At 48.4% G+C, this 26,445-nt stretch overlaps 1 protein-coding gene across 1 annotated transcript; it reads right to left on the reverse strand.

Moving 5' to 3' along the window:
• Window positions 1-76: 76 nt before the first annotated feature.
• PXN (paxillin) lies at window positions 77-22,091 on the reverse strand. Its single transcript, XM_014307221.2, has 11 exons — window positions 22,049-22,091; window positions 20,953-21,179; window positions 20,367-20,482; window positions 18,351-18,490; window positions 17,776-17,977; window positions 17,168-17,303; window positions 7,030-7,200; window positions 6,511-6,684; window positions 5,882-5,963; window positions 5,383-5,531; window positions 77-3,442 (listed from the first exon to the last, which is right to left on the reverse strand). Exons 1-11 carry the CDS (start codon window positions 22,089-22,091, stop codon window positions 3,176-3,178), a joined length of 1,707 nt encoding a protein of 568 aa, XP_014162696.2. The 3' UTR covers window positions 77-3,175.
• Between the last annotated feature and the right edge of the window lie 4,354 nt (window positions 22,092-26,445).

Consider the following 26,445-nt stretch of genomic DNA (forward strand, 5'->3'; position numbering starts at 1 on the left):
CCCTCAGCCCTGAGGGGCCCGCCCGGGCTCCGCTCCCTCACAAACTCGAGGGCAGAAAACAACCACGACACAGACGTGACTATAATGGTAAAAATTTTATTGGCGTAACTGCAAGAATTTTAAATGGAGAGAGAGAAAAAAAAAGCGGAGTTAGAAGTTTACAAGGGAGGAAAGAATCAAATAATTGTCGACCCAGCGGAGCTTCCCCCAGCCCAGCCCAGCCATGATACGAAAGGCCTTCCCCAGGGATAGCGCCTGGCCCGGGGGGCACACACAACCCTCCCGGAGCACCCCCACAGCCCAACAGCGGCTGTGCTGCCCTAAAACCGCATCTGCACTGAACGAACAGGCATTTTGGACACCCACAGCGGCCGCAGCCACCACCAGGCATTATTTGGCAGAGTAGCATCGGTGTGGCATCCCAGCATATCAGACACCAGATGAAGGCAGAAGGTGAGTGTGACATCATCTCGCTTAAGCACTAAGGCCAGAGGAGCCTCCTCTCAGCACCGCACACCCCACACAGCACCCTGCACCCAGGTGTGCCACAAGTGTCACTGACAAAGCCTCAGCTAGCAGTGAGGTAGGTTAAAGAGTCCCCAGACAGGGAAACTGAGGCACAGGATTACACAGTTTGCAGGTGTCACACAAAGTGGCAGTGCCAGAAACATCTCACCCGTCTCCAGCATCTGCACACAACAGCTGTGTGTCCCCTCAGCGGCACCAAGGAAGTTGACCATTCCAGAGATAAACACAGGCACCTTAGGAACATCCATTTTAAGTCAAAGAGACTTACAAGATGAAAAGGCAAATGCACAAGGCCTCTTGCCTCAAGAATTTCCCAGAGCTGTGCTCAGCCCAGCTGACACAGCTCCAGTGCTCCCACAGCTCCCTCTGGCCTCACACCCACGCACTGAGGTTGGTTTGTTGGGGGAAATCCATGGGACAGTTTCAGTGACCTGAGCGGGGCAGCACAGCACCGTGATGAGGTTATGTGGGACAGTGACCCATGGGTTTCAGGGCTGGTTTCTGACACAGCCAGCCCTGGACTCCTATAATGCACCTGCTGAGCTGCAAACACAACCAGATGCCAATGGTGACAGAGCTGCAGCTCTCTGGAGCAGGAACTCCAAACACTGCTCCCAGGGCTGGCATGCCACTGGGAATTTCAGCACAGCCCTTCCCTCTTCGCAGCACCCTCCAGCCAGAGACCTAAAAGTGCTTTACCAAACATGAACTAGGTCTCACAATAACCTCACAAATCCAGGCTAAACTGCCCCCATTTTACAGATGGGGAAACTGAGGCACGGTAAGGTTTAGTGACTGGCCCAAAGCTGCACAGCTAGTCAGAACAGACTCTGTCTCCCAGTTTCTTCACCTCAGTCACAAGACCTTTCTTCCACAGAAAGAAAGGAGCACGTTCCCCAGGTAACCCTATTCTGGTTTCAGGCAGCTGAAGAAGAGAAACCCAGGTAAAAGAACTCCTTCCCCCATAGCATATTAAGACTCACTTTTAACATCCTGGAAGCTGGGCTTTGGGACAACGGCAGGTGATTCAAATACAGCAGTTTACAGATTACAATAAAAACCGAAATTATACTTTTAGGTGACCCAGAAGAGGAAAAAAACCCTCAAATCTATTCACAGTTCACCTGCCTGTGCTAGAGAAAAAAAAATACAAGTCATGTTCCCTTGCCCATAGATTCCAGCCCCTCCCAACCCGCAACAAAAAGGAAATATTGAATGTTAGTTAGGCTTAATAAAGCATTGAGATTACAGATGCAGTAAGCCAGCCCAACTGGCACACTGCCTAGAACAGCACAGCTTGATATAAAAGTTGCTTTCTTAAAATCACTTCAAAACCAATTTCTGTATAAGAGGATTAAAAGTAAATTAGATATGAATTCAAAATCAGTGTAGAAATCTACAGTTCTTATCAAAGACAGGATACAGTATTCACTTTGATAGTAAAACTCCAAGTGTGTCATGCACACCTGACCCCCACGACTCATTATACCAGTAACAGTCAATATAAAAGGTTATTGCTGTAGCATCTCTCAGTAGAACATGTTTAACAAGAGCACAGAAAAGGGAAACACCAAGGGGCTGATGGGTCTCATTAGCAAACTGGAAGAAGAAAGGATATAAATTTAGGATTTTTTTTCCCTGGCTTCTTAAACCCTTCCTTCTAGCCACTCTTGTGACAGATTCAGGCCCTGATAGATGGGAGAGTTCCAGGCCAGATAAACACACGCACGTCACACTCGCTCATGACAGGGCTGGATGAAAAAGGCTGCTCTAACCTCTCTGCACCTGTGTTTAAAGAAGGGGTGATGCCTCTTCCTCTCCCAGGAGCAGCAGGTGAGGGGAGCAGATTCCCTGAGCTGGCCTGGGTGCCTATGGAGCTGCATGTCCCCACAGGAGAGCACAACAGTGCTGAGGGATGGCTGGGGCTTACCCCACCTCCTGCTCCAGTGTGCTGAGAGAAGGCATTGAGAAAGGGAGTAACAAACTAGGGGAAAAAAAAGGAAAAACACCCCACACAGTAACACCTTGATTCCTCTTAATTAAAAAAAGAGTAAGTGGTATAATCGCCTTACAGTGTAATGGAACTGGAGAGACCCTTGCAGGGTCTTGGCTGCCTGTGCTGATGCTCTAGTCTCAGCAAGTCACACACACCGTGTAACTCTGTGAGAAGAGCCAGGGTGGCACTGAGGTCACAGGGTGGCCTCACTGTGCCGTCACCCAGCACACGCGCAGGCAAAGCCTGAGAATGAGGTGTCAAAGCAGAGGGTTGTGTTGTCTGCAAGTGTCACCATTTGCTCAGAGAGCTGACACAGGCTGAAATCTACTGGCAAAGCCTCCTGCTGCCAGGAGGGGGCTGGGAAAATCTCCCTGTTAGAGCCCTCGAGCTAAGCTCAGCTGTCAGTCACACACACAGACACACACACCATAATGAGGGATCTCAGCCTCTCTCTTCTGAGACACAGCAAGGGCGTTCCAGTTTAATGGTCCATCTCATCTCTGGATCTACTGCCTCTCCATAGCAGCACTTCCCACCCCCCACCCCCCTCCTCCCCTGCCTGGTAAGGTTCCTAAATCACAGTAATGTTCAGAGAGACAGAACTGCCAAGGGGGTGGCAGAAAGATGCTTGAGCGCCCATCTATAGTGCCTCTAACAGAAGAGCTTGAGGAAGCAGTTCTGGCAGTAGGGCTTGTCGTTCTGCTCCTTGAAGGTTCCTTTGTTGAGCTGCTTGAGGCAGAAGGCACAGACAAAGTGTTCTGGGTGGAATTTCTTGCCCATAGCAGTGATGCAGCGTCCTGTGATGGGCTTCTGGCAGCCGGAGCAGAGCGAGCCGCGGCGCTCGTGGTAATGCACCTCGCAGTAGGGCTGCCCGTCGTGCTCGAAGAAGCTGCCGTTGACAAACGGGGTGAAACATTCCTGCAGCAGGACAAAGCAAAGGGGACAGCTTGTATGAGAGGCTGGGGTGGTGGGGAGGGGCAGCTCCACAAGCATCCTCTGCTCTATGGCACAGCCCAACTCTGCTGTGGGCAGGTGAACTGCTGCCTTTCAGCACTGCAGTTATCCAGAGCCAAACTCTGTCCATCAGGAAGAGCTTCCAAAAAAAAGACTGAGAAATGGACAGATACAGAAACAAGCAAGGGAATTAATCAGCTCCTGCACCCAGCTGGCTTCACTTCCACAAAGAAAATCCTAGGGATGAGTTTCCAGAAGTAGCCAGCCAGGAAAAAGGAGAACATTCCTGCCCTGAGATGGGAAACACTGCAGCACCTTTCCCTGTTTTTTTTTTCCTCACTCCAGCTTCCCCACAAGGGCAAGCAGAAAAAAGGACCAACAGACTTTCATGCAGCAGAATCCTGATGAGCATGGGACTGGTTCCAGCTGAGAAAATCAGGCACAATTCATCTTTATGAGTGACCTCTCCAGAATGGCTGGCATTAGGCAGGTACGCTGTGCAAAAGATTGTCCAGCCTGAAATATTTCCAGTTACACATGGGTCACTGCTGGGAGAAACTGTTTGTTCTATAGTGCTAATGATCTTGAATAGATAAGGAGAAGAGAATACACCAGCTATAATAAATGCTAATAAATGTCCAGAGCTGCTCCCTTCTCCCTCAGTGTCACGCAGCTCAGGACACTTCACTGCAGAACTTGCAATAGAAGCACCAACTATCCCCACCAGACTGGGGAGACTCCCACTTGTAAAAGTGGGAAACTGAGGCAGCAGAATAAGGGAGGGAGTTTAGGACATTCCCAGATTTACCAAATATATCAGTAGCAAGACCCAAAGGATCCAGTTTCCTGAACCCTGATTTTTGCTGTCCTCTTCTCCAGGGAGGACACTGAATATCACACACAGCTGGCTCCCAGCATGTGGACAGGACTCCAGCAAACAGCATGCAGAGCCACGGGCAGCTGAACACTTGCAGTACCAGGAGAATGCAGCTTGCCTGCAGCAAGTCCAAAACTTTACCAATGCTGACAGTTACTTCAGTCAGCAGAATAGCTGAAAAGTTTGCTCTGCTTTTGCAGAAACAGGAAGAGAATCACATCTTGGGGCCTGGAAGAAATCTGTTCTGGCCTCACTAATTCAGGCCGTGGCAGGGGGGAAGGAGAACAGAACTGCTTAATAAAGTTTCCATCTCTGCATGAGAAGGCATAGCCCCTCCAGCCCCAGTCAGGCACAGCTTCGGCCTCACTCTGCACACCATTGCAGGAGCCACAGACAGTCCCAACAGGTTGGTGACTGCTCTGAGCATCACAATAGGAATCAGCAGCTTGTGGTTCTGGCTGCTTGATCTGGTTTCTGCCTTCTCTCCTAGTCTAGGAAATAGTAGCTGATTTGGCTCATCTCTTGAGGATGGTAAGAGTTAATATTTGCAATGCTCTCTGAAAGAGTGCCAAGCATTTAATCTGCAGTATTCCTGTTTATTATGCCTGTTGTATGGAGCCTGCCACTATTTCATTGACTTGCATGTTTGTCTGAACAAGGTCACTCTCATTAGTTTACATTTTCAGATGGAGCATGGGAGGAATATCCTCAAAATCTGATTGCTGAGGCAAGTGCTCAGAGAGAAGCTTAGCTTATAATTATTTAAAGGTCACAGAAATATCTCTATCTGTGAGCCGCTGCAGAAGCCCATAGTTAAAGCTGGGAACAGAAAGAGCACAGCAACTCCAAAATTTAATATAAACAGACAGAGAACAAGAAGATGTTTGGTTGCTGGCATGTTTTTATGTTGGGGGGCTGGCTACCCTTCACTATCCCATAGACACCTTACCCTGATATGGGACCAGATGCCTCAGGGTGGAAACAAGAGGGGTCATACATCAGCAGCAAAGGACCTTGGGTTTCTTACCCGACAGACAAAGCACTCGGGGTGCCACAGGGTGTTCAAGGCAGAGATGTAGTTTTCCAGGATAGCCCGGGCACAGCCTCCACACTTGGGAGCAAACATATCAAAGTAGTCCTTGCGGCAATAGGCTTTGCCATCCTTCTCGTGAAATCCTGCCAGAAGAGAGGAGAGGCAAAGGAATCAGCTCCTCAACTTCACCTGTGGCCACACAACCTGTGCAGGGTAACCCATGTGGGTAGGATCACCCTTCCTCCTGCTAACACACAGAGCAGCCAGAGCTGTTTCTTGTTCTGTTCCCTTCCCATCCCAGCAGAGGCATGTTCTTCCTCCCTAGGGAGAACCCATTATTACTGGCACCATCCTTCCCCCATAAACAGCTCCCTTGGAACTCCAGTAGTTCCCCTGTGATGCCTCAGGCTGTACCCCAGAAGCAGCTCTGCCTCACTCCCTCATCTGCAGTTCAGAGGGGAGATTGCTTTCTTTTGGCATTAACCAGTAATACCTTCAGGTCCAAAGAAAGCTCCACACTGAGCACAGAAAAAGTGTTCAGGGTGCCATGTCCTGTCCAAAGCCGTCACCACTTTCTGTTGAGAAGAAAACACAAAGTGCAGGTCATGTAAATGACTTGGAGGTGAGTAATGGGGGCTGGAGAGAGGACACATGAACGTTGGTGCTGACAAGAGCAAGCATTAAAATAGACTGTCCTTTAGAGAGCAGAGTCAATCTGCCCCTGCCTCTGGCTCGCTCAGGCTTTCCCACTGCACACTTTTTTTTACCCTAAAAGGATCTTAGGCACTGCTTCCTCCCTTACACAGGGCTCCACCCAGTCTCAAGGACCAGCACTTTTGCCTGTTACCACAGGCTACCAACAACAAAAGCTGAGGAATCATTACCAGAACGATGGAGCAATGTGGGGTTCTGAAGAAACTTCAGCAAAGGTAAGAGGGATCAATTCCACTCACTAGTGTAAGAATTTGACTGTGCCAAGTTGTTTCCCCTTCAAAGGAAGGCCAGAACAACTACAGAAATCCCTGAACAAAACCTTCCACCCAGGATACATGGGTGAAGTGGAATTTTAACATCTAGGCCTGCAGCAACTTGCCAGCACCGTGACTCCCCCAAGGAACTCACATCAAGGATGGGCCCGTTGCAGTAATAGCAGCGAGGAGAGAAGAGGTTGTGATAGTCCTTCTCGCAGTAGGGCTGCCCATCCCGCTCAAAGAAGTTCCGAGAGCCAATCTCCTCCTGGCAGTGGGTGCAGACGAAGTGCTCAGGGTGCCAGGTTTTCCCCATGGCTGTAACTACCTGTTGGGAAAACAGATTTTGGAGAACAACTCTTATCTCTCCCTCCCCTAGACCACATGACAAGATACCAGCTGGAGGTCAGCAAGAATGACAAGTTCTACTACTCAAGTGAGCCCTGGACTGGGGTAGCATGAAAACTGAATTACCTATCATCTCAGGAGAGGGCAGTCCCTCAGGGGCAGGGTAGAGGTCACTGGAGGAGCTTACAGCGTACCTAGCCAGTGGATAAATAGAGTACTTCAGTTTCTCCAGCATCTCCAGTCTCTCCAGCCTCATGAAACAGCCCTCCCCGTTACTCCCAGCTGCAGCCCAAGGTCCAGCAATGAGGCAGCACCTTCAACTCACCTGCCCAGCAATAGGCTTCTTGCAGGCTCCACAGACACCTTTGGCAACTGTAGCTACACCCAGTTTATTCAGGTCTGACTGAAGACTTCCCAGCATGGTATCCAGCTGACTGCCAGGCTTGGAGGCTGTGGATGGAGGGGAGCTGCTCCCGGCTTTTCCCTGCGCCATGAACTGCAGGTAAGACAAAACAAATACTATAAGGGGAATGCTGCTATGCTTATCAGATAAATGCCTGCTGTTGCTGCCAGTGACTCCCCTGCAGAGACAGACAGGAGTCAGTTACGCTCTCTGAAGAAGCTGGCGAGAGCCAGGATCAAGTACACACATGTATTCTGCCCATGCAGAGACAAGCAGAGAACTGAGATACGTAACAGCAGAGCTGTGAATTGAGATTTTGATTTTCTTTCACTGCACATAAGCAATAGTCACCAGCATATCCCAGGCACTCAGTACAGTGCTCTCTAAGCCTCTGCCAAAAATCTCCCTTTACCTCATCAGTTCCTGGCCAGCTGACAAAGCAGACGCCATCCAGAGGGCCCCTTCTCCTTGACCTCTCTCCATTCCTACACTCTTGCTCTCAGTTGTCTCTCCTCTCTGATAGAGATGCTCTTCTCTCCCTCACCTCATCTCATCTCATCTCCCTTTCAGCTAGAAAATTTTCTCCCTTTGCACCACCATCTGCACATCTGTTTGCCAAGTCTCACTCTCAGGTGATTCTCACCCTGTGCCTGAGCTAAGCACTGGAAGCAGGAAGGAAGGAACTCCCTCCCAGCTGGCTGCTGTTTACCTACAGAGAGGGCAGTGCATCCCCAGCAGACAGGGCTGCTAGGTGTAGTGTAGTTGGAAATGCACCAGTGGGGGGAAGGGGATTTGGATGCTTGTCTCAGAGGCCATTTCTGAAACTCACACCACCTCAGCACACACAGCTTGGAAAGGCTTCCAGAAGAGGGGAGAAATGTTTTACTGAAGTTTGTAATTTATAAACAAAGCATTATGTTCTCCTTGGCCACCACAGCCCCCTTTACAGACAAACCCCAGCAAGAATATAGAGATTATTTTAGCTGACTTGGCACTGCCATAGCTACTGTCAGGTTTAGGGACACACAAAGAAGTTGGGTTTAGAGCACGTTTTGTTTTACTAAGAGAGTAAATTAAAACAGACAAAATCTATGCTATGAACAACCCACCAGCCTGCTGCCAGCATAGCCAAAGGAGCAAGGACATGCTGAAGTGTTCCAAGCCTTGGCAGACCCTGCCCTCCCAGCCACAGGAGGAGCTCTATTCCCTGTGCTGCAGCTGCTTGTCCTTGTAGTTGACCAGTTTATTCAATGATAAATCCTGGTTTCTGCTCATTTGTATAAACGTTCTCATGACACACATAATTTAGTTGCTTATCCACACACTCCCCAGCCTTGCCTCACATGCAGTGTGATTCCCAATGGATCCTAACACACAGCTTTTCCCCTCCTCTTTCAACTTACCTCTCCTAGTCCAGCAGCACAGAGCAGCCCCATCACACCCCAACATAACCTAAAACAAACCCTTCACCACACAACACACATTTGCTACCAAAAACTGTTACAGTGCCTGCCTCCAAAGCACACACACACCTGCAAGGACACTCTCACAGAGAGACAACAGGTGTTTGGAGACAAAGCCTGTCCAGAGCCCCAGGATAAAGCCCAGGCTTCCTGCATGGTGCAGCAGGAAGAAAAGGGCTGCACTGTGTGGAAAGAATCACAGCTTCTCTTGCTCTAGCTAGGCGTTATGGCCACACAGGGCAGGCGCAGATGCCACACACAAGTGATAAATACCATCCAGGGAGAAAGGAGATGAGATGAATTCAACATGTAGCAACAGAGCACTTCACACTTGTAGTGACCTGGAGGGAGCACACAGTCCTGCCAGTCACAGCTGACCCCAGAGCAGGCACAAATACCTGTGCACACCTCCATTTCTAGCTACCCTGGCCATCCAGCCCTCCTGACAGCTCACAAATGAGTCTCCACCTTAAAGAGGTTTGTTTCCACCTCCTGTACATAATCCATGCTGTTTGTAGGGGACACTCAGCACATCATCCTCATGCAAACTGATCATGCAAAGGCCCTTCAAACTCCCACCCTTAACCCATGAGATTTGCCATCACTCAAGTTCAGAAAGGAGCTCTATGAGTAGCAAACCACGCAATACAGGATATTATCCACATTAACAGTGCTGGGAGCTCCAGGAGCAGATCCCAGCACACTCATCAACCAAGGAGCACACACCATGCTGAGGAAACAGAAAGGGGATCCTGCCTTGTCAGGGGCTGTGGGGGCCCGGGGTGCAGGAGCAGCCAACAGACTGGCACTGCAGACTAGGGGAGGAGCAGAGGTCACCTGGAAAGTACAACAGGTCAATTTGCAGAGATGTTCCTTGCTCACTGCTTTAGAGCTGTACACTAACACTGTACACTAACACTGCACTGCACATATACGTTAAGACTCCCCACCATCCTGGAGCTACAGCCCTTCCCTGGCAGGAGATGCAGAACCCAGGTCTTGACCATGCCATCTCCTCCCCCAAACCCACTCATACAGTGGGCACCTGCCTAAAAGGGCAAACACAGGAAGGATTGCTGAGTTGCTCCTTCCAGTATGCATGTTCTGCCATCTTTTACTCCCCCCACTTCAGAGAGATTGTGGCAGGGAGAGCTCCAGACTGTGTTTCAGAGTTACCTTAATCTCAGAGGGAAATGAGAGTCCCTGCTGCATGAAGTGCCTGTCAGGACACACAGGACCCACATATTCCAGCAAGTTATTGCACAGATATGTACTGTGCAGTACTACAGCTGGGATTAGATACTGTCCATGAGTCCTCCCTCCCACTCAGCAGTTCAAACCAGCCTTTACCTGACCACTGTATCTATTGAGCTGTCAAATTACAAGCAGTAGTTGGATTGGAAAATACTGCTAAAGACACAAATCAGAATAGAGAAGCCTGCCTGCATTTCTGGGAAGAAAGCTTCATCTTCAGTCTGACAGCCAACAGAGACAACTGCCTTGGTGCTAGGAGTCCAGGTCTGGGGAGAACAGGAATGTTTGGGATCTTCATTAGGAGGGGTGCCCACAACAGAAACCTCATGATAATCATTATCAGAAGCTTCCCACTGGAAGAGAGGCTGGGGAGCCAAGCTGAAGGAAGAGGAAGAGGCTGGACTAGGAGCTGGGGTAGATGACACAGAGGAAGGCTGAAGTGGGAGCGAGAGAAGAGATGCAGGGCCAGAGGCAGGAGAAGGAGCAGCATTAGTAGGGACTATCTTTGCAGCTTCTTTGGAAGGCTGGAGATGGGAAGAGACTGGAACAGAGATTGTCCTCCTGGAGAGGAGTGGGGATTCTGGAGGAAAAATCACCTAGAAAGACATGGAGGAAGAAGAAAGGCGAATAAATCCAAAGAGGAACCAACAAGCACTTCCTTTAACAGGAAGGCTGGCTGCTACCATTATGTTTATCTAAGGGGGAAAAGCAGCAAGAAGGAGTAGGGAGCCACAAAAGGTGCTGCTCTTTGTAGCTTAAGGAAGAGCACCATTTTACTCATCCCCAGAAAGGCCTGCACAAGTACAGCACTGGGCAAAACAAAGCACGCCTGTGTGTCAGGTTTCCCAGTGGGGTTTTAAAAATAATCCTCACATGGACATTTGAGATGTGATAGCAGCAAACTGCATCAACAGATACCATAAGCAGCTCCCTCAGATCCCACTCCAGTTCTTAAACATCCAGAACTAGGACCCTGTGCTGCTTTCCCTCTCAGGCCAGACAAGGGTGAATAGTTACTTCTTCACTTTGTGTTGTTTAGGATGCTCAGAAACTCAATCTGCACCTCTACACAATGCAATCTGGACAGAGGGACAAGCTGGAATTTCCCAGCACGTGTGACCCTGCTTTCTACCTTCTCTACTTGCTGTTCACCATTTTGCTCTTCCCCCCGGGGCCTGGCAGTGACAATGACCCCCTCTGTCAGCCAGGCATCCTGGCTCTGCCATTCTTCCTGCTCCTGGTTATCGATGCCCAGTCTGTCCTGAAGCTCCTCAATCAAGCGATCTTGGGACTCAGTCTTGTGGAATATGGCGGGACCTAGTTTACGTCTTGGAGAGAGGTCCCGAGACATTGGATGCACATTCGCAGTCTCTTTTGTCCTCTTGATTAAAGATTTTATCTAAATGACAAAGGCAATAGTATCAGCAGAGAAGAGCAAAGTCAGAGCAAGCCCCAAGATGCAACAGCACAAACTCAAAGACATTAGTGACAATTCTGAGCAGGAAGAGTGATGGCATTTATTCCACAATGCCAAAATTCCTCTTGGCACAGCCCAGAACAGTGACTCAGTGCAAGGAAAAACCGTGTAAGGATAATCACAGCAGCCAAAAATAACTGTCTAGAAAAGGAAGGGAAAGATTAACCAGTGGGAAGCCAAGATAGGAGGTGCAGCATGAGCACTCCACTGAGCATTACAGAAACCTCAGCATCACAAGGGCACAGAGCTGTGCCTCTGCGTTTGCCCTTGACAGGCACAAGGCTCTTGGTCAGAGATGTCTGGTGCACAAAGTGTACTTCCAGCACAGAAAGGAACACTGACAGCTTCAGTAATGAGACCTAAAACGGTAAACAGAGCAGAGGAGCTGCCATCCCAATCAGTAGCATGAAACAGCCCTTTCAGCTTTTTGGAGGTCTCTGTGGACTGAGCCTTACCCCAGTTAGGGAATAAAAGTCCACTTCACAAGGAAGTCCCTACAAGCTGCCATGTTCTGTGCTGCTGAATCACATGCAGGAGAGACCACAAGATAAAGCTGGTGGTTGTGAAGCCCTGTGACATGCAGCTGTCAGTGACACCACTCAAGAGCTCGTGCTGTTAGTGGGGTGAGCCCGGCACACTCACTGCATGCACACACTGTGAGTGTGCTGGCAGAACAGTCCGGGCTAGGACTCGCCCTACTCCTACATTCACCCAGTGCCTGCCTGGCCTGACGCAGAAATCCTCTCAATGGGTGGTTTGGAGACACATGGCAGATCCCATTCAGCCTTCCCAAAGGTTTCAGGAGACTCCGGAGTGACTGCAGAGCTTCTGAATTGCTCCTTTTCCTGTTCTCCTCTGGCCTTGTTCGTGTTAGCAGTACCTGCCTTCCTAGGAGTTCTGTCTCTGCCCTGCCTCTTCTTGCCCACATCAGGACAGTGGTGTACCTTGGTTTCACATGGCACTTCAGCTTTTAGCTCCTGTCCTTGCTTTGCTACAAAGCCCAACTGGTTTTTAGTGTCTGGGAACACATCCCACCGATCCAGGGCAACAAAAGAAGGTTCATTAACAGAATCCAAAACACTGTCATTCTTTGCATGCACCTCTGGCACATGTGCAGGCAGCTCCAGGGGCCACAGCTCATCTAAAGCTGCTTCCACACTTCTGCCCTGGGAGGAAAGAGCTGAGTTGTCCCTGAGTGCTCCCTGCTGATGCAGCTCCTTGGCTATCTGCCCCTTCTTTGAAATGGGTACACTTGAGATTTTGGGGTCAGTTCTCTGCTCCTTCTTCTCAGTCTCTTTTGCCACATCATACCCTAAGCCCCATGCCTCCACATCAGCAGACCTACAGAGAAGCTCCACACTGGAAGCTGACACAGCCTGGGAAGTATTTCTGGAAGAGTCAGGCTTTCTGTTCAGCTGAACTAAGCTGGCAGAGGCCACTTGCTCCCCACGAGTAGCATAACCAGAGGAGCTCCGTGGTGGGGGCACAGGGACAGCCTGTGCTAAATGGGGCACAGGTGGAGGACCAGCAGGGTGCCCTGACAAAGGCAGAACTGTGGTGTCACTGCCTTCCTCAATGCAGGTGTCTGCTGGGGGGACAGATGTTGGCACTGTTGAGTCCCCACTGTGACTTGCAGAAGGGTATTTGCAATGGGACAGCACTGTTAAACTGTGAGGAGTGTTGCTGGAGTCTGCATTTGCTGAACTGGGAACCGGTTCTAGGGAAGATTCAGAAATCAGAGACATTGTGGAACTAGTCTGCAAAAGAAGAGATAGAAGGAATAAGGAGAGAAAAAGATAATGACAGAGATAAGGAGAAGAAAAAAAAGGCACAAAATTAAGCATTATAAGAATCATGTCTCCCAATCAAAAAGCCATGTTGACCCAAATTCTTACTTCCAAGATTAAGGAAGAAAAATGAAACAACAAAGAGCAGAACCAGTATGACATTGTACCGATCTTCACAAGTTCTACAGCCACTGGGATCCTTTTCCTGGGCCCTCCTCCTCAGTGACAGCTCAGTGTTCACCTGCAGCTGTGATAGGGACGTGGCATGGCCACTGCCACTGCTGGGAAGCCGGCCCCAAACCCAGGAGTGTCTCGACTGGGAATAAAGGTCACGTAAACTTACTCAGTCAGACATGTAAATTTTGTATTCCAAAGCTGCAAAAATTCAATCAATGAATAGAACAAAGCATGACATTTTCTTCTTGATACACTTAATAAAATGCTCCAGTTGGCTGAATTCATAGCAATGAAAACAAAGCTTTAGGGCATTCACAGCAAGAGCAGATGACATGGGCTTTGTTCTATTCACATCACTAATCTCACCTTGGAAGTGACACACACTGAATCTATACGAGCTTGTCAGTCATTCCATGACCGTGTGAGCATTGCTTAGGTGGCAGATTAGCCTCTTCCCCTTAGGCCAAAGACTCCACATTGACATTGCAATAAAATCAGTATTAATTTTGATCCAAAAAACATTCTAAGAAGAGCAATTAATACATAGGTTTTGGTTTTCCTTGACTTACAGGATCTTTTGAAAACAAAAATCATGGGTCCTTCTTTCCCCACTTCCAGTGGTTCCTGACTAAACTCTAGGAGACAAAGTATTACTATTCCTTTTTCTTAGAAAGGGAGACTCAGAACAGCAACTTGGACAACCTAAGACCAAGACTGTGCCTTCTCAGTTTTAAAAATGTACCCACAGAGGATTTCCAAATCCAAGAGCTATCAAGACCTGCTCTGACTCTTCATCATATTTTCCAGAGAAGCCTAAAGAAGTCAGATGCTTATGCTCTGAGGTGGAAGGGCACATAACTTCCTAAGCCCCACATATGCTACCTCAGTCTCCACTTACCTTTCTGAGATACTTATCATGAAAAACATTATATCATTAACCAGAACATGTACAAGACCTGTCAGTAAATGGAAGAATAATAACCTTCAGCTGACCTGAGCTCCTGCCATGCTGAGGGGCCAGGAGCTGGCACACATGCACACACTTGCCAAGTCACACCAGTAGTGCTACAAGGAGACTGTTCTCAGAAAGGAAAGAGCAACGAGAGACCCAATTTCATTACAGATTGCTCTTCCCTTCCAGTAGCACAGCCAGGCTACTGTGACCACAGTCACAGCTGAGAGGAAAATGACTAACCAGTATATTAAAATGAGGGAATATCCCAGTATGCCCTCTCCCTGACTTTTGCCTAAGCTGGGTACACCTGTAAAAGTAACCTGGTTTGATGCTGAGCTTCACATTTGGTTTCCAGACTTCCTAAAATGAAATCAGTCACTTTCAAGGCAAGAATAACATTTTGCTCAAACAGTAGTTTCAACATACTGAAACCATACTAATTCCAAAATAAGAGCGATGGGTGAGCACTCTACAATAACAGCACAGTTAACTACAAGTATCCAGCTATGCAGTAAGCAGGCATCACATTACACAGAAATGGGTAAAAAAACAAGTGCATTAAGTAATCTCGGTGCCTGATGACTGATTAACCAGATAACCAAAATCAAATGGATTCTGTAAGCAAAAAGAGGGGCAACAAATTAGGGAGAGCAAAATATAATAAAAGGGTAATGTATCATCACCTTTTACTCAAGGGTACAAGGCAAATCAAGCACCAGTGCCCTCCACTCCTCCCATCCTCATCTATTGCAACTTCTATAAATTCCAACTAATTACACATCATATTTGGAGTTTTATCCTATATCCTGCAGTCACACACAGGTCTGATACTCCAAGAGCAGCTTTTCATATTCCACCTTTGCAAGGACTCCCCTTGTCTCCCTTATATTCTGACACTGGTATACAGTAGAATACATTTTTACAGCCCAGTTAACACTCCCAGCTGGCACAAACAGAAGAGGTATAACTAAACAAAAAGGACTGAAGGGAAAATGAAGCAACCTGGACAACAGGAGAAAAGGAAAGTAACTTAAAAACAGTCAATGACATCATTAGCAAAAGGGAAATGATCACAGAAGCCATGTTTCTTGTGTTCCAGGAAGAATGTTTAGGAACAGATGAGCTCAATGCTTCACAAAAATACCATTGCTGTGCTTAATAAAGCCCAAATCTTAACATCTTGCTGCATTTCAATTTGGTCTCTGAGGTCAACTGAAAACTAAGCCAGGAAGGGAGGTGGTGTTAGCCACAGCAGCTCATCTCTATCACACGGGTTTTAGTGGAGATTCTAAAGCTTCTCAAGAGTGCAAAGTACTGAACACCCACACTTAAAAATGTCCACTCCCTGTTCTCACCAAAGAAACCTGTGCTGGGCAAGGTCATTGTCAGCTGCCAAGAGCTCACCTGGGAGCAAAGGCTGGGCCACAGCCTGAGCTAGTTCCTGATAAAAGCAGCAGGGGCACAAGGCCAGAGCGCTCAGCTCCCTCAGCACACGGAAGGAGCAGGGCACGGAATGCCAGAAGCACAAGTGGGAACTCTCTCCAGCTTCACAGCACTGCAGTCTTTCAAACAGGCTGAACAGAGCTTGTGGCTACCCTGCACTACACCCTAGGACCTCAGAAGGAGAAAAAAGGCAACACTAAGGTGCCCACATTTGCGACTGACTAAACACACACTACAGTAAGTCTCGAGAAAATACTGAGGAACTCACGGATTCTCATTGATTTAGGTGCATGTGCCAGGAATGGCAGACTGAATTCCATTCCAGCAAGCACAGGGCAAGTGAAGCTTCTCAGAACACGTGTGCTCAGTGCTAGGTTCTGAACTCACACACTTGTCACAACTCTGGGTATTGTACTGATCTCCATGGGACCCACCAAGCACAGAAAGAACAGCAAACAGCAAAAGCTGTCACTACATGTTCTGTACCTCTCCTCACAAAACACTGCTCAGCTCTGGCTGCCCCACCTAGTATCATCTAGGAGGGGATGGAGTTCAGCACAGACAAGAAATCCCAAGCATCCAGCAGAGTCTTTCATACAGGAATAAAACAGAGAGTTAGGAACTGATTTAGGATCAGAAATCAGATAGGTATGTAAAAAAGGCAAACCTAACAAAGACATATTTGCTTTCTCCACCTCTCTCAGAAGAAATCCAAGTCAACAGTTCAGTAAAACTATAAGCAAAGCAGCTGAAAGTAGAAAGTGAGGAAGTATTTTTCATTTTACCAGTATGGGTAAATGAAATCCCATGAGAACAACCTCCATAGTTCATCATCTAGTGCAGGAGTGGTAACACACCCACATGAATAAAGAAAAAGTTATTCAAGTACATATGCTGACACTGAATAGTACTCGCCGTCCTTTGCCCCCACAAGAAACTGAAACTTTAATCCCATGTTGAGGTGAATAAGAGATTTTGTTTTAAGATAAAACCTCTGAAATCTCCTTCTGTCTGAGGTAAATGCTTCAGTACTCACACCAAATGCCTGGAATATCCATTCTCCTCAGGGAAAGCACATCAGGAAAAAAACACACTCCAGAGAGGAGTCATCCCACAGAACAGAAGGGCCTGGTCTCTGTCAGAAAGCAGAGTGGTGTCCCATGCCTCTCTCCTTCTCATTAAATTGTAGCACAGCAAAATAATTCACTCTACCGAGCAGTAACAAAGCTCATTATCTTTGGCAAACAGACAAACTGCAGAACTGAAGGAAAAACAGATCCCAGAACTGCCTTACCCTGCCAGTGATGACAATTTATAGCAGTCAAGGACACCTACAGCCCCACTCAGAAAGCACAAATACACCACAGGAAGTTTATCAGAGCAAATATGAGAGGTAAAGGAAGCGTTCTGGAGACCAGTCGAGGTCAGCAAATGTGGTTAACAGGCAAGAGAGACTGGGCTGGGTAGGGACAAGATGAAGCATTAAGTTGACATGACAGGGTACCTTGAAGTCAGAGAGAGATGCCATCAGCTCATCCAGTTCTCGTGTAGCTGAAGAAGCAGAAATTCGGGTCTGCTGCTGACTGGCCGTGACACGCTGGGGGCTGCTCACCTCGCCCTGGCTCACAGTGATTGCAGGCCTGGCCAGGGGGAAAAATTAAAATAAAATTTTAAGAAGAGTGTGTTTAAACATGGAAGGGCACTCCTAGACTGAAGTCCCACTGTTCCCCCAAGTAAGCAGAGCATGAGGAATTTCATCAGCACAGCCCAACCTGGCCCAGCTTCCCCAGCACGTGCAGATCCTGCCTCACGTGTGCACACACATCCCATCCGCTAAGAAACAGATGATGCCTGAACATTCATTTTGTATTTGTGGTCAGCTGTAAATCTGAGCTTGAACAATCTACCTCTAATGGATGACTTATGCATTTTTCCATCCACAAGTAGATTACAAAGCACCAATACCCACCTGACTTCTGACCCTTTAGACAAAGCCCACCTTCCATCCATCATTGTCCTGCAGCAGCTGCCCCTACACTACAGTCACCATTCCCCCAGGAGCCCACCCCACCCCACCCCACCCAAGCCTGCAACCACCACAACATTACTCACACTGGACTTGGCACGGAGCTCTCCAGCTCATCCAGCAGGCTCTCCACGCTGGGACGCACATCTTCAATCCCACGGGCACCATTTCGCTTTGGCTTTTCTTTTGTTGGGGGTGCAGCCTTCCCTCCCCCTGAGCTGCTGTTCTCTGGGACAACATAGTGAGGGCCAGCCACATTGGGCAGTGATGGGCTTCTGCCAGCCTCATCTGAAGAAAGAGGAGCAGAAAAGAGCCATTCAGAGACCCATTCCACACACACACATCTGCTAATCACAGGCTAGTACAAAACATTGTCCAGAAATCTTGTGGAACATCCATCTTTGAGGATATTAAAAACTTAACAGTGCAAGGGCCTGAACAACCTCTAACTTTGAAATTTTAATTAGAGGCAGTTTTGAAGTTGGTCTTGCTTTGAGAAGGGTGCTGCAGCTCAGACCTCAGGAGATCCCACCCTCACTAAATGAATCTTTGATTAAGGACTGGAGGGGTCTCCCTCACTAACGATGTTGGAAAGAAAAAGCAAGCTACTATTCTGAGAATCAAATTATCCACTCATACCACATGTCTTCCTATTCCTTACCTGCTGTGAAGCCACTGGCAGGGGTATGTTGAACAGCATTCAGTTCCAGAAGGAGTCTGTCCAGTTCTGAGAGGTTGCTGCCCAGAGAGGAGCTGGTCATTGTGGGAGATGGTTCCGCAGACTTCTGCTTGTTTGGGAAACTGAAGATAAAAGGGAAATGTGAAACTTCTGCATCAAGATACAGCAGAAGGATGGAGGGAAGCTCATTAGGTTCCCAAAGTTTACACATGTGTTGTGGTCTTTCCAGGCTGATGCTTTTAGCTCTGGGGGTAAAGAAGACACATGCTTTGTGACACGACTAAACACAGCCACTGCTATTCTTGTAAATTACAAAAACAGCATTGATGGACAGGGCCTCTGATTTTAGGACTACGTGCTGCCCAGCCCTGTAGGAAAGAGTTAACTGTCTGTAGATCCAAAATGCACAGAACAGCAGCAGAACCATTAGCTCATGTACGGGAAAATGACTTGTTTCTGCTGACACCACACCAAGCAGCAACCTCCTCCTCCCTGAGCAAGGGGATGCAGGGCTAGCACAGACTGGAGACAGAGGCAAAGCACAAGCCTCAGGTTAGTGGCAGAAACTGAGAAGCAGTAGGATATGTCATAGCCTCTTGCAACACTCAAGGTCTCCCCAAGTCCTCACACCTTTAATTTGGGGAACTCTAATTCAATTCATAAGAAAGTAACTCGGTATTATTTTCTACTGTGTTAAACATACATGCATGTATAAACCACTGGCTGTAATTACTGCTAGTCTTATATGGGTGATATCATTTACCACGCAGAACTGCAAACTGTTCCAAAGCAGAACTTCACCTCAATGCAGTGATTTTTATAGTGAATACACTGTAGTAACAGTCTTTCCATTGTCAATGGCAAGAACATTTTTTTCTCCTGGTTTTACAAATGAAGAAATAACTTTTAATGCTCTAGAGGTTCTTATTTTATCAAAAAGATATTTTCCAATCCAAAATGGGAACTTCTGCCTTGTGCACAGGACCACATCATGCTCAAAAAGTATCTAGCAGGTTAAGGACTCTGACACCTGTAACACCAATGACAATTATGAATTCCATAACGGAAGTTATCCTTCTCTTCAGGTTGAAAAACAAGATCCACAACTGCAATCTGAGGAGAACACACTTCACGCCAAACCAACACACCAGCTACAATTCACACCAGAACCAAGCCATGGCAGACCCTTGTTCAAGAGGACTTAGGGCTCTAATTACCTTCATTTAATACTAATTGCATGAAGTCATCTGAAAAAAATTGCAATTACCATCTCCATTGGACCACCTCTGGCTAGGCTGCCCAGAGAGGAGCTGAGCTCTAACCAGAATTAGTTCTGGTTGGAAGCAACTTCCCGCTCAGCAGAAAGAGTTGGCGTGGTTAGATTATGACTCCAAAGAAACACCGTCTCCAAAGCGTAAAAAGGATGAATTTCTGACAGCCTCTGCATCACTCATCCCTATGTCAGCAGAAAGGTCTGTCCCACTGTGCAGGCTACTCCTCCAGCATCTCAGACGGAGAGCAGCTGCCTTTGCAAGTGTGAACTTGTTATCTTTCAACCACCTACTGAGATGGAACTTTTAAGAAGCTTGAATTTACCTGAAAACTCAAGTCCCTGTACAACACTCCAGGCTACAAGTACTGAGTTCCCAGGGAAAAATAACCCTAAGGCCATCCACCCCCTGAAGAACTTTTGCGCTCTTCAGCAGGGGGGTGAATTTGTCACTTGCGTCTGGATCATATCCTTCACAACACAATCCAGATCCTGCTGTGTCTGATGGATCCTTAACCTCCTGCAGCTGAGCAAGCCCAAGGGCCAGGTCAAAGTTTGAAGCAAGTATGAAAGTTACAGTGGCATGTTACAAAAGAGGCAATCAAAACTGACACAAAGCAATATAACACACACGGAGAGCAGTGTTTGTTTCCACTTATAGAAGGCAGCTTGACCCTCAGCAAGCTCAAATTGTGAGTCAGGCTTATCTCTTAAAAGGGACAGGATACCTGTAGACGTGTTCCTCTTCACTGGCACGGGGACTAGGAGAGTTGAGCCCGTCTCTAGGAACGGAGGCACTGGAGCTTTTGGCACTAGAGCTGTATATAGGAGACTGGGACTGAGGCTGTGGAAACAAGATTTGCATTGGAAACAGAGAATACGAAACAAATATGTACACTACTGCATTACAAACCCATGCATTGACAAGGCAGAACAAAATAAATGATCTGCTCTTTAATCAAGCCAGTCTCCATCACATGAGCTACACCAGGAACAGTTTTCCCCTTACTTCAGACCTGCCTATGAGTCACAGCTTTGTGCGGGAAACCCCCAGTCTGCCTTCCACAGGCTCAAGACAGATGACTAACACTAATCTCATCACACCACCATTTTGTCAGCACAGTGACCATGGCTTTCAAATTCTTTTCTGCCATTTGCATCAACCAGTTAATTCTAATAAAAACTCCCAGCTCCCCCCTTTTCCCTGCTCCATAGCCAAATTCATCCTCATTTCTCCCTATTGCCTCCTCCTTACTTTGCTGAGAGATCCTGCACTTATGAAACAAGCACCCTTCCCAGCCACACCCCACTCACCTGCTGGTGGCCGTATCTGGGTGTGTTGGGCTGCCACTGCTCTGAGGGGTCGATCACGGTGCCATTCAGGGCATCACTGGAAGGTGGTGGGGGCACCGGCGGTGGCACAGCAATCTCCTGGTACGTGTGGTTCCCAGTTGGGTAGGAGTAAGGAGTTTCCTCCGTGAGAAATACTGGGCGTTTGGAGATATGCGAGGTGGTTGATTCCAGGTCTGCCAGTAAGGCGTCTGCAGGAAAGCAAAAAAACCCAACACAATGGTGAAAACCTGGACTAGAGCTTTGTCTCTTTCTTCTCATTTAATGTATCTGTGTCAGAAGTTTTTTGGGAGGACTTTTCATTTTGGGTAATCTACCAAATGCCCTAAAAAACGCTACTGCTGCTCAGGAATGAACAAATTAATCAAACTTGTACTACAAAGAAAACACCAAAATGTAGCAAAGCAGCCAGAAAAGCTGTGTCAGTCTCAGATTTTTGCCTTAACTGGAAAAACACCCAACAACAGGAACCAGTAGTCTCACTGAATCCTGCAGAAGTGCAACCTAGGCAAGCCCGTCCAGAGATCTACTCCAACAGGATATTGACACAGACTAATTACAGGCCCCACATCATCACAGAGTCATTTACTGTGGCCGCAGGCACTGCTTTCTGCAGGAAACAAGATCTCAGGAGGTGTCTTCTGCAGAGTCAAAGGTAGTGGAAGAAGCATGAAACGTTCCAATCAGTCCATCAGGGAACCACAAGGATGTATTTCAGTTCTCCTGACAAAAACCCCTCTCAGTACATCATACAAACAGTTAACAAGTTTCCAGAGGCTGCCAGGTAAACGCCATTTCTTCTGGAAACAATTCTTAACTAGATGGGTGGAGACTGCTTACAAATTCCTCAAGAGAAGGAAAACCTCCACCAGCTAGAAACACTGTCACTCATGCCAGGCAGAGGACCCACATCACACACACATCTCAAAAATCTCACAGTCTCATCAGAGCTTAGGCACAAAACTGTATTCCCAGACTTCTGGATTTCTCCCTGCAAATGTATCCTCTGCCCATTCCCAACCCTCCATTCCTCTGGGGTGACTCAAAGGCAAATCCTGACCTGCTGGACGTTCCAGCCCGTGTGCCCATCCTGCAGAGCCCATTGCAGTTCCTGCAGGGGAAACTCCAGTGAGCGCCTGCAGGTCTGTGCTGCGCTCACTTTCCAAAGAAAGCCTCCCTGGCCACGTGCCCAGCTTTCCACTGGGGCAGCAGCACAGTGCACACCTCTGAGAGGCTGCTAGAGAGGAGTTCAGTGGAGACATCAGCACCCTCCATGTAACAGCACCAGGACACACTGGGCAGGTCCCTTTGGAGATATGGAATTCAGCCAGAAAACAGGAACATACTTCAGCAGAATTGGGAGGGGATATTGTGAACCCCCCTGGATCTCCCTTGCCCCTGCACAGACCCAGCTGTCCCCAGAGAGACTCAGCAGACTCCTTCTCCTGCACACAGCAGGTACCTGACACTCAGGTTTGGGCACAGGGGCTCAGCCTGAGTGTGGCCACCCTGCAGTGTCCCCCACCAGGTCACAAGGAGCTGGTGGCACCAGAATAGCAACCAAGCAACTGCTCACACTAATGGCTGCCCACAGCTCCCCAGGCAGCACCTGCCAGCCCTGAGCCACTTCCTGAGCACAGCACTCCACAGCAGCCAATGCACTTAGCAAGCCTTCAGGAAAATGTATTGGAAGAGGACAGTATTATTGAATTACAAGATGAGGAAGGTGCTGCTTTTATATTCACTCTTTTCAAAAAAAACCAAAGCATCACAAAAGGAAAAATAAGCAGTCCTGCACTCAGAGAGCAGAATACAGCCATTAGCAAATTAAATGCTGTGTTAAATTATTTCTATACACCAAAGATGCTCCAAACCATTAAAGTCACAGGATCTATCTTCCTAAAGGGACCAAAATATCCCAGAAGCAGATTCTCTGAAGGGAGACAAGTATTCCGCAGCTGGGGAAAAATGAACTGCATCTTCTTTTCAAGCAAAGGAACAGCTGGTGGATTGCAGAGTGAAAGGCACATACCTCCAGGGAACTGCCGATGAACCGCAATTCCTACAGTCAGGCAGGTCCTGTGACTGGAGGTTTCACGCACACCACCTCCCAGAGAAGTGCTTGCCTAGAAGGAGTGGTTTTTGCTTCTCCCCTCCAATGACAAAGGCAATTCAAACTCCACCAGGAAGTGAAAATCCCGTCAGGGTGTTGGGCTCCTCCGGCCCTGCAGAGGGGACGCAAACCATTTTTCTACCCTCCACCTCCAGCCCTCAGTGCAGGACCGGCAGCCACAACCATCTCACCACAGACACTGCCCTGCTCGGCTCCTCTCTGTGCTGCTGATCCATGGGACAGACACCCATTGCCTTTTGCTGCTGGCACACACACAGTGAGCTCGGCTACACGCAATGATTCACTTTTACAGGTCTGCGGAAGCAGGGAGGTCTGGAAATGCCAGGAGCACTGAGCCCCATGGCTGTGAAGGAGTTAAGGTTAATGATTAACCGCCCCCATGCCCTCCCCCTTCCTGACTTGAGCAAACAAGGCAAAGCCGAGGAACGGAAAACGGAGGGGGGAGAAAAGGCCGGAGAGGAATTACTCGGGTTACTCAAACTAAACTCCAGCTTTACAACTGATATCGAAGCTGCTGCACGAAGGCACCACCCCAAGGCGGCGGGACAGGAAAGGCGCTCACACACCGGTTTCCCGATGCGAAAGGACTTCTCCCAGTGCTTGCTCGCCCCCAAATCCTGCAATCCCCTGTCCTCCCTTCCCTGCGCCCCCGCTCCTCCAACTCACAACCGTGACAGAGGGAAGGTCTTCCCCATTCGCGTCCCTCCCCGTCGCTGTTCCCGGATCCAATCTCATCAGCAACCACAGCTCCCTGAAACTCTGCTGAAATGGGAAATTGCGCCCGTTTAAAGGGCCCAACAGCAGCAGCAGAACGTCCCGGGCGAGGGCAGGGTGAGAGGGGCAGCGGCACCGTCCCACCCCACGGACATCACCCTGCCAGAGGGAAGCGACTCCCCGGTCCACGGGCACGGGCTGCAGGTCGCCCCCCTGGAGGTCAGCCCAAGGAGCTCCAGAGCGTGACTTGAGGCTATTATTCAAAGCCCAACCAAAAATTAACCAAAGGGATTAACATTTTGTTTTCCATTAAGCACTTCATCCCAAGAGGTCCCAAAGCCCCGTGCATTCATTTACGATTTTTACAACTACCAGAAGACAATATGAGATAAGAGATGAGGGGAAAGAATGGAGTTTTATTAAGAGAAAAAGATGCATCACTCTCTCTTTTGCAAAAGGGACCAGCATCTGTAACCTGATGAACTGTGACAGGGATGCTGTGCTTGTGTTGCACCTCTCGTCACACACTGAGTTCACAACAGTGACTGCTCCTTAAATGGAATATTAAATGCTTAAATAGAAATATTAAAGTCTCGATCGATTTACTGGGTAATGAAGTGTTCCAGCCCAAGGTGACCCCTGAGGGACAGTGCTGCAGGACGTGTGAATCAGCCCGTAGGAAGCAGCTGACTGTGCCAACGCAAGGCAGTGACTCGGGCCAGTGCCCACCGGCACCATCCATCAGAGGGCACCACCAACACCTCACAGGGACAGCGACGAAACCCACGGCAGTGCCCAGCCTGGCAGTGCCTCCACCTCACCTGCTCAGCCCCGCAAGAGCCGGGAGCCTGTCCCTGTTTCAGGCACACAGGAACTCCCGGCGGTGCCACGTGTGCTGCACCTCCCCACGGAGAGGCGAATTTCACAGCAGCCACCGCCCAGAACTCCGGAAACAGCCACACACACTGACCTCACCACAGCCCCAAATACTCTCTGGAGCACCACGGACACAGCTCTAGGAGACACAACCTCCCAAGGACGAAGATCATACATTTAGTTATCTCAAGAGAATAGATTTAACCATTTTGTAGCAGTAAAGTAAACCAGACATAGTTATAATGGACCTTCAAACCACTGCGCCTCCCGAGGATCACCCCTCTCTCCACTCTCACTAAAACAAGCCACTAACAGAACCCACAGACAAAATGTCAACTCAGAGACGTGCACGGAGCAGAATCACTCCAGTTTCCAAAGACTCGGTAGGGGTCAGCTATCTGTGGGCTGTGCATATAGAAATCTGTATTTTCCACTCTATTCACAGAGTGCTTCTCAGGAGGGTGCAAAAGGGACACCTGCTGGAACACCACCAACCTGGACACTCCTGCTTATCATGGCTACTCTGGAGCAGTTACACAGCCAAGAAAGCTCTAAATCCCTGTGCACTGCAGCACAGGGCACCTCAGCATAAGCACAGCTGGTCCACCACAGGCTCAGGTAACCTGGCCAACCACCTGGACAACCCAAAAATTACACACTCGATTGAAAAAATCACATTTAGTCCTGAGGGCTACTCAAACCACATCCTCTCCATATGGGAGGACATTGCTGTTTGCATTCAGGTGGGTTTTCTACAAAGATTTTCCTGTGGAGGAGGGACAGTTAAAGAATGATGCCACATCAGACACCTTTACGCTAAAAAGCGCTCCAAGACACCTGGAGGTCCAGGGACATTAGTTTGCTCCTCTCTCCCTTTCCTCACTTTTGCCAAAGATCATTATTAACTAAGAGGTCCTTGGGATTCTGGTCTACAAATCCTCCACACCTCTCTGCACATCAGTTAGGTATGTACAAGCAGCTCTTTAATACCAACTGCTTTGCTTCAAGGTAATTCCCAGCAAAAGCAAAGCTCTGCTGGTCATTTCAACAGCTCAGGACAAGAACTCTCATGCTGATGTCCAATGCATTGAACCACTCACAAAACATCCCTTCTACCACCAAAGCAGCAAGGTAGAAGAGCAGGACAAATGCTTAGGCTGAGCCCCATTTACCAGTTCAAGCTGCACTGAAAATTCCAAGTTCTACAGTGCACATTCCTGTGCTATCTCCCCAGCCCACAGCTCCGTGGGCCCAGAGGATCTCAGGCATTCCAGGGGCTCCGGGGCAGGCTCCTTCGCATCGCTGCGTGTCAGCACTCGCTGCCTGCAGACGCAGCATCCTGCAGCACAACGGCCTCTGAGCAGCCAGGGGCACATTCTTCAGCTTCCCACAGCCCAGCTCTGTCTGACACAGAGCAGCAACACCAGCCCAGAGAGCACAGCACTGCTCTACAGTCTGCAGCAGCAATGGGGAACACCAGGACCCCTTTGTACTGATGCACACATCAACACCCCTTTCTAGGAATTTGAGCTGGACTCAACCCCTTTAAATAGGTAAAGTGAAGTTACTAAAAAGAAAAATATATATTTATATGTATTTAGATGTATCTTCCCATGCATATCAAAGCATACTTTGTTCACTTCCCCTTTCCTGTGCATTTCAAAAATGCTCTTGGATTAAGGTGACACAGTGAAGCAGAGCACATCATGGATTAATTTTAAAAAAACCTACAC

This window comes from Geospiza fortis, unplaced genomic scaffold (assembly GCF_000277835.1).
Source record: "Geospiza fortis unplaced genomic scaffold, GeoFor_1.0 scaffold408, whole genome shotgun sequence".
Taxonomy (NCBI): domain Eukaryota; kingdom Metazoa; phylum Chordata; class Aves; order Passeriformes; family Thraupidae; genus Geospiza; species Geospiza fortis.